Source organism: Lactuca virosa, chromosome 3 (assembly GCF_052849685.1).
Source record: "Lactuca virosa cultivar CGN04683 chromosome 3, Lactuca_virosa_CGN04683_v6, whole genome shotgun sequence".
NCBI classification, from domain to species: Eukaryota; Viridiplantae; Streptophyta; class Magnoliopsida; order Asterales; family Asteraceae; genus Lactuca; species Lactuca virosa.
The window spans coordinates 38,459,677-38,467,056 of NC_136428.1; the positions used below are offsets into that span (position 1 = coordinate 38,459,677).

The 7,380-nt window shown below is 36.5% G+C and overlaps 1 protein-coding gene and 1 pseudogene across 1 annotated transcript; one reads left to right on the top strand and one right to left on the bottom strand.

Annotated features, from left to right (window-relative positions):
• The first annotated feature begins 489 nt into the window (after positions 1-489).
• LOC145165507 (abscisic acid receptor PYR1 pseudogene) lies at positions 490-1,540 on the top strand (annotated as a pseudogene).
• Positions 1,541-4,671: 3,131 nt separating this feature from the next.
• On the bottom strand, positions 4,672-5,227 carry LOC145163424 (uncharacterized). Its single transcript, XM_079082263.1, has 2 exons — positions 5,144-5,227; positions 4,672-5,094 (listed from the first exon to the last, which is right to left on the bottom strand). The coding sequence occupies exons 1-2, from the start codon at positions 5,225-5,227 to the stop codon at positions 4,672-4,674; spliced, it is 507 nt and encodes a 168-aa protein (XP_078938389.1).
• Positions 5,228-7,380: the final 2,153 nt, after the last annotated feature.

Sequence of the window (7,380 nt, forward strand, 5' to 3'; positions counted from 1 at the left end):
CAATGTAGTATGTTTTTTGCTGATTTGGTGAGGAAAAAATTGTTTTTTCACACATTTAACAGAATAAACACACATATTTAACAGAATAAACAGACAAAATTAAGTTCCAAGGACTAAAAGAAATACTAAAGAGTGAAATAAGAACCATTCATAATCATATTTCCCATCCATACATAATTATATTCCAATACTAAAACCAAAACTAATATTTTATGCAAACCACAAGATCAAAATTACATTGTACAGGTACGTATTATCTTATTCACATAAATTATCAAATTATATTCCACTTAAATAGACGTACAATAAACAGTTTTAGAGTTAAATATAAAACTTCCCTATTTTACCCTATATTTCTATTATCATTGTATACCCCTGTGTCACTCACGGAATACTCGACATTTTTAGTTTAAAAAAATAAAGCGACAAAGTGATTTCCTATTATACCCTCATATCACCTAGAAGTCCATCTCTTATAAACTTAAAACAAATCTTAGTCCTTATCTATCCCCCCACAACCCCCTCTTTCTCTCTCCTCCAATATCCATTTTTATTTCTCTCTCAAGCTGGATTAGTGTCAATGGAGAAAGGCGAATCCTCCGCCACGCCGGAAGAGGACAAACCGCCACCGCCACCGCCACCGCCACCGCCCCAAACGATCACCACAACGACGACCCACCACCTGTCGGCCCCACCAGGTTTGACCGAGGATGAGTTCAACCAGTTGAAACCTTTTGTAATCGACTTCCACACCTACCATCTCACCTCATCCCAATGTTCCTCCCTACTCGCCCAACACATCCACGCGCCGGCCGCCGTCGTCTGGTCTGTTGTCCGTCGCTTTGACAAACCGCAGACTTACAAGCACTTTATCAAGAGCTGCACCGTTAGTGAAGGCTTCACAATGACGGTGGGGTGCACGCGTGACGTCAACGTCATATCAGGATTGCCGGCAGCAACCAGCACGGAGCGGCTAGACTTGTTGGATGATGAGAAACACGTGATGGGGTTCACGATCATCGGCGGTGAACACAGATTGAGGAATTACCACGCTGTGACAACGGTGCATGAGATAATTAGCGCGGTGGATGCACGGCCGATCACGGTTGTCTTGGAATCGTATGTGGTGGATGTGCCGGAGGGGAACACGGAGGAGGACACACGGCTTTTTGCTGACACGGTGGTGAAGTTAAATCTGCAAAAATTAGCGTCTGTCACCGAAGCCATGGCGCATGACGGCGACGCCACCATCAAGACTCGCAGGTGATCCTGCTGCTGTCAGTTAATTGATCCCAATCCACGACCCCACTCAACCCGACCCGACCCGGGAAATAAATAGAAAAAAAAAAAATCCACCTACACTTTGCCCCTTCCTTTTTCATTGAATTCGAATATTTGTGAGTTTTTCCTTTTTGTTGATGTCTGTATGGAATTTACAAAAAGCACCCTTTGTCTGTAATGATGGGTTGCGACTGTCTCAATTGTATATTAGGGGTGTTTTGGTCAATGTCCATAAAGGAAATACTTTGTGAATGTTTAATATTGTCTAATACATTAGAGATGTGTTAATTGACATATGACAGCAAAATTTCACCAAATAATTATGGCAATTTTTAGATATCATATTGGAAATACATTGCTTCAATTATTACAGGATATTTGGATCATAAATTGGGTAAATGGTTGCATTTTTGGACAATTAAAGTAGTTATTTTTGTAAGATATAAGCATTATATTATAAATGATAAAATTTTATTCCATTTGTTTATTGTTAGTTTTGTAACCAACTATTTTGAGTAAGTAGAACTGAAAGTAACTACAATAACTGACATTTGGAAGAATAAAGTTACCAAGACACCCCTACATACTTAATTTGTTTCCCAAAAATAGTAAATTACATAAATTGCCCTTGAATTCGTTCACCACTTTTCTGAATTTGGAAAAACTAAAAAGTGAGCCGCTACAGGAAAGATGAGGAAAGCGACAAGTGATGTCAGCTATATTTTCAGTTTGAGTCCTTCATCTTCTTCCTAGATGCCTTTTTTCATGATGGGATCTTTTACCTTTGCGGTTACAATTTCTATCTTAATATATTGTGTAATATAATATGGTACAACACTACAACCCTTTTTGTATTTGCTTTTGGCTTGTACAACAGTAACAATTTCCATACCAACTTGTAATATTGTGCGCATTACAAGGGCCTTTTTGTAATTCATACAACCATGGCGACAAATCACTATGTTATTAAACATAATTGTGTGAGTGGGGAATAATAATAGGTGGGGATGAGTGTGACATGGAGTATGAGCATGACCCATATGACAACCATGACCAATTACAATATTCTTTAGCTCTTTTAATTTAATTTTGAGTGGTTAAAATAGGGTTTGCAGGAGTCAAAGCTTAATAGTTAGTTGTGCAATGTTGTCTTTCTGGTCATTATGCCACCAAATTTTATAAAAGATGCATCCTATGAGCCTAATTTCTATTTTTACCCTTTGTGATTGTCCTAATTTTAAAAATGGTCCAAAGTATGTCCATGATTATATATATATATATATATATATATATATATATATATATATATATATATATATATATATATATATATATATATATATATGATAAAAGTCAACTTTAGTTTTAAAACACCACAAAAACGATTATGAATGCAATTTTCACAATGATAAAATGGTCAAAATTGTCGGCTAGTGATTTATTGTAATTCTAATAGTATATGAGAGGTTTTATTGTAATTTTAATAGTATACGAGAGGTGTTTCTTTTACTTTAGAAATTGATCCATCACATAAAATGATGCTTCACTAACTTGTACGATAACTACAATTGTGTTATATTTTATATAGATAAATCAATTTCTTAAGTGAAATAGTTACCTTTTATATTATATTTATAAAAAGTATGATAATTAATTGTCACTTTTATATTTAAAACATAAGAATGATCTTTATGAGTGAAATGCTCACAAATGTAAAATTGTCAACGAAGCTATAGGAGCTAGCAAGTATGAAGTATTATAGGTTTGAAAAAAATAGGGTGAAACAAATGTTAGTATTATCATAACATGGTCCCAAAGTATGATGGTTTTGTGGATAACCCTAGTATAGAAGCAAGTATTTATATAAGATGTTACTGATTAACGTCATTTTGCCTTCATCATTTCAACTTGGTGCTATGGGCCCGTCTGATTATTTATAGTTGTATTTTTATAGTTAAGTTACAAAATAATATGATTTTTTTTGTAATATTAGAAGGTACAACCAAACAAAACTTCTTCTTTTTTTTTTTTTTTTTTTGTAATATTCGAAGATTAATATCATTAGAGAATGAGACAATTAAATTACAAGCGTTTCGTATTTAGGAACTTAGTTTGATCGTAAAATTCTTAAATTAACCTGTTTAATTCGAAACCAAAAAAGTTCCATTTATAACCCTAATTCCTTGGGTATATGGAGGGTTTCAATGTTCGATTTGAATATCTTTGAGTGAAATTTTATTGGATGAAAGGAGCTCTAATTCCCACTTTAGCTTTAGAATGGGGTCCCAACACCTTTTCGAAATATTGGTCCCTAAAGCATATATCACTTTCTCATCTTTATGATATACTAAATATGTTTATTTTAAAAAATATCGCATTAAATGTGATTATCTTTTTCGACAAAATGTTTTATTTTAATTGAAAAGTTGTCCTCATATTATCATTAGAGTCGAATACAATCCTAGGCTCATAGCTTTGCTTCAATCATTTTATTAAAATATTAAAAGTAGATTTTTATATATATTTTAGCGGGGTTGGGAGTGAAGGTGTGGTTGGGGCTCGTCGGGATGAATTATTAATAATGTTGGTTGTTAGTTGCAACAATATATATTTCTGTTATTTAGAATATATATATATATATATATATATATATATATATATATATATATATATATATATATATATATATATAAAACTGATTTAAAATTTAAAAAAAAAAATAGTTTTGAAAACAAACGAGTAAAAAACTGGTAGAAAACATTTGGAAAGCGATAGAGCAACCAGTAAGCATTTGGAACCCAATATTAGACATTGGATTCATGGGCCGGGATGTGATGGATCCACTTCATGCACGGTAGAGTTAACGATTGAGTTTTTAAATAATATAAAGAGTAAATTACAAGAATGGTCCTCAAATTTTCAAGTGTCTTTTTATATTTGAGACTTTAACATTCACTTTTTCGATTTTGGTCCTAACTGTGTCTTTTCTATTAAAATTTGGGTCTTTATTGACGCAACGTTATATTTCACCTCTTAGATATCTCCAAGGGCCCGTCCAACCTCTTGTCGGTGCAAAGAACTGCAACCCCCATTAGAACCATAAAGATCTTTAATAACCCTAACCCAAATCATGTTTGGATTATGAAAGAATCTCTAGTGCCACTGAAAAAACATAGCCCTTTTGAAGGAAAATAGGCCCCCGACTCCAAGATTGCCCTCTTTTCTGTCCATTAAAACTTTATCCCATCAAACCTAATACATGTGTCTCTCATCCAAATATGCACCGAAAAAAAAACCTAGCTCGAAAAGCCTCTAGCGAATTGAGCACAAAGATTGGAGGCATGAAAATCAACATCAAATAGCTACCCTGACTCCCTAGAACCGACTTAATCAGAGTAAGTCGATCATCAAATGAAAGGCATTTTGCCTTTCAACCCGATAATCTGCTCCGAAACGATATAGAATAGGATACCATGCCATAACCAGATACATATGTTGACCAACAGGCACACCTAAATGAATAAAGGGGATACAATCTAGAGCACAACCCAATCTATGAGAAACCACCTCCACCTGAGAATGAGGAACCCCCACTCCAATCAATTTAATTTTATGGAAATTGACTTTAAGACCCAAAGCAAGGTAGAAATACTGGAAAATATGGATGATAGAATTAGCATTCTCAGGATCCCACGAAGACAATGAGACAACATCATCATCAGCATAAAACAGATGAGATATCTCGATTCCACTAATAGAAATGCCTTTATAAACATTCACAGGGTGACCGTTATGTAGAGCAACATGAAAACCCTTCATAGACACAATAAACAAAAAAAAAAGAGATAAGGGATCCCCTTGCCTCACACCTCTCTGAATATGAAATTTTCCCAGTAGGAGACCCGTTAACTAGAACTGAAGCCCTAGTTGATCTCAAAAGCTCCATAATCTAATATCGAACCAAATCTTACCAATCTACATAATTTTCGAAAGATACTCCCATGAAAAAGAATCATAAGCCTTCTTAAAATCCACCTTAAAATTCATAAGTGGATTTTTCTAAGTCTTACTCCAAGCTACCACCTCATACAGAAGAAACAGACTATCTGAAATTTGTCTACCTTTAACAAAGGCATACTACTCCAAACTAACAACAACACCAATAACCTCCGCCAACTTATTTGTAACATCCGGTTTCTTAGAGGTACTTTAATTTATTATATTTTGGATTTTGGGCAACACCACTTCGTGTTGAAGGAATCCCACGACGTGGCTATGGTCCTTGTATCATGGGTTTTAAATGGCCGCCACGGCGTGGCAGTCTATGGCCACGACGTGGCAGGTGTTTAATGAGAAACCCTTATCTCCAAGGTTTGCACCGTATTTAATGGAATGTGATGGCTAGGTTTGCTCACCCTCAGCCTCCATCACACTCTCTCAGCCTCCAAGAAAACCCTAGCCTCCATTCTTGCTCTCTAAGCTTTTTGTGCTGATTTTTGGGAATTGAAGAAGAAGGATGTGGCTTCTATGCTTGGATTCAGCAAGCAACTATTCCCACCATCTCATTGTGCATCTTCTGGACTCTTGTAAGTCCCCAAGTTCCAAGCTTTTTGGTTTATGGTGCATAGATCTAGGTTTCTATGCCTTAAACTTCATGTCTTTGACTTTTGGGTGGTGAGATCCCATAAAGTTGCAAACTTTATGAATCTCCAGGTCATTTTGGACGTTAGATGCTTTGGAACTGGATTAACATTGAGTTTTAGCATCTTGCATGGTAGATTTGGCCAAAAACCCTCATTTTGACCTAATAGAGTCCAAGACATGCATTGGAAATGCATGTGTAGAAAGTAAGGATTTTTATGTTGTTATGTGATGCTAGAAACGTTCTAGATTAAGCGATCTTGTAGTCTTCAAGAGAAAGTGCTTAATGGGTTAAGCCAAGTTTTGTTCTTTCCCCTTTTAAGGTCTAGAATGGGATCCCTATCCCTTAGAGAGTGTAGAAGGATAAAGTTGGAAACTTTATCCACCTGGACCTGAGAATATACCAGATCGGGGCTTTGGAGCCCTTAAGATCAAGCAAATGGACTTAACCCATTCAGCTGTTTGGGAACCCAGTACCCACGGCACAGCCAAGATCCCTACGGCGTGGCCGCTGGGCTGGGACTCGACTGTTTTTTCTTTTGGTGGACACGACATGGCCAATGATGGTCGCGATGTGGAGACCTGTTGTAGTTAACTTTGACTTTGACCAAGTTTGACCTAAGGGTAGTTTAGGTCGTTTGAGTGGTATTTGAGATCGGTCATTATTTGGTGTTCAGGTGACCAATTGAGCTGTCATTCGGAGTTGTGTTCTGGCAGATATATTTTCAGACTGAGAGGTGAATTTTCCTCATTGTACCCATGGGTCGAAGGCACCAATGCCGGCATACTAGGTTATGTATCCTGGTTATAGGATAGTATTATGCTAGTATATGGTTGATTATAGATCTGCATGATTACTTGTATTTGTTGGTTTTGTGTTTATGTTTATATGTTACATATGTCGACATATTATGGTTGGGTTGAGGCGGTCCTGCTTTGTGCTGAAGGCCAAGACACCCGGGGAGGTCCGGATAGGTTGTAGGCCCTGCGAGGCGGTCCAATCATGCCGAAGGCCCAGAGAGATGTTCGGATAGGTTGTAGGCCCTGCGATGCGGTATAGTCATGCCGAAGGCTCGTAGAGCGGTCCAGATAGGTTGTAGGCCCTGTGAGCCAGTCCAGTCAGGCGGAAGGCTCACATTTGCATGCTTTGTTTGTTATGTGGTGTGTTGGTACTTTGGAGGAACTCACTAAGCTTTGCCTTACAGTTTTAGTTTATTGTTTTGGGTACTTTTGAGGATAATGGGAAAGCGAAAGCCTGACCGTGCACATCCTCCTATTTTTCATGATATTGACTTTTGGGACACTCTGACATGACTTTTACTTTTGAAACAATGGTCTTTTGTAAACAATGATGCTTAATGGTTGTTTTTGAAAAGTTTTAAATTTTTATGATTTTGGAGTGTTATATTATTAGTTAATAATTTACCAATAATATTATATTGGCGACCAATTAGACTA

Excerpts from the sequence above, each read along its gene's own strand:
- LOC145163424 (XM_079082263.1), bottom strand. The coding sequence starts at position 5,227 with ATGGAGCTTTTGAGATCAACTAGGGCTTCAGTTCTAGTTAACGGGTCT. Across the intron at positions 5,095-5,143 it reads CATATTCAGAGAGGTGTGAG|GGTTTTCATGTTGCTCTACA; the intron begins GCAAGGGGATCC and ends GTGTCTATGAAG.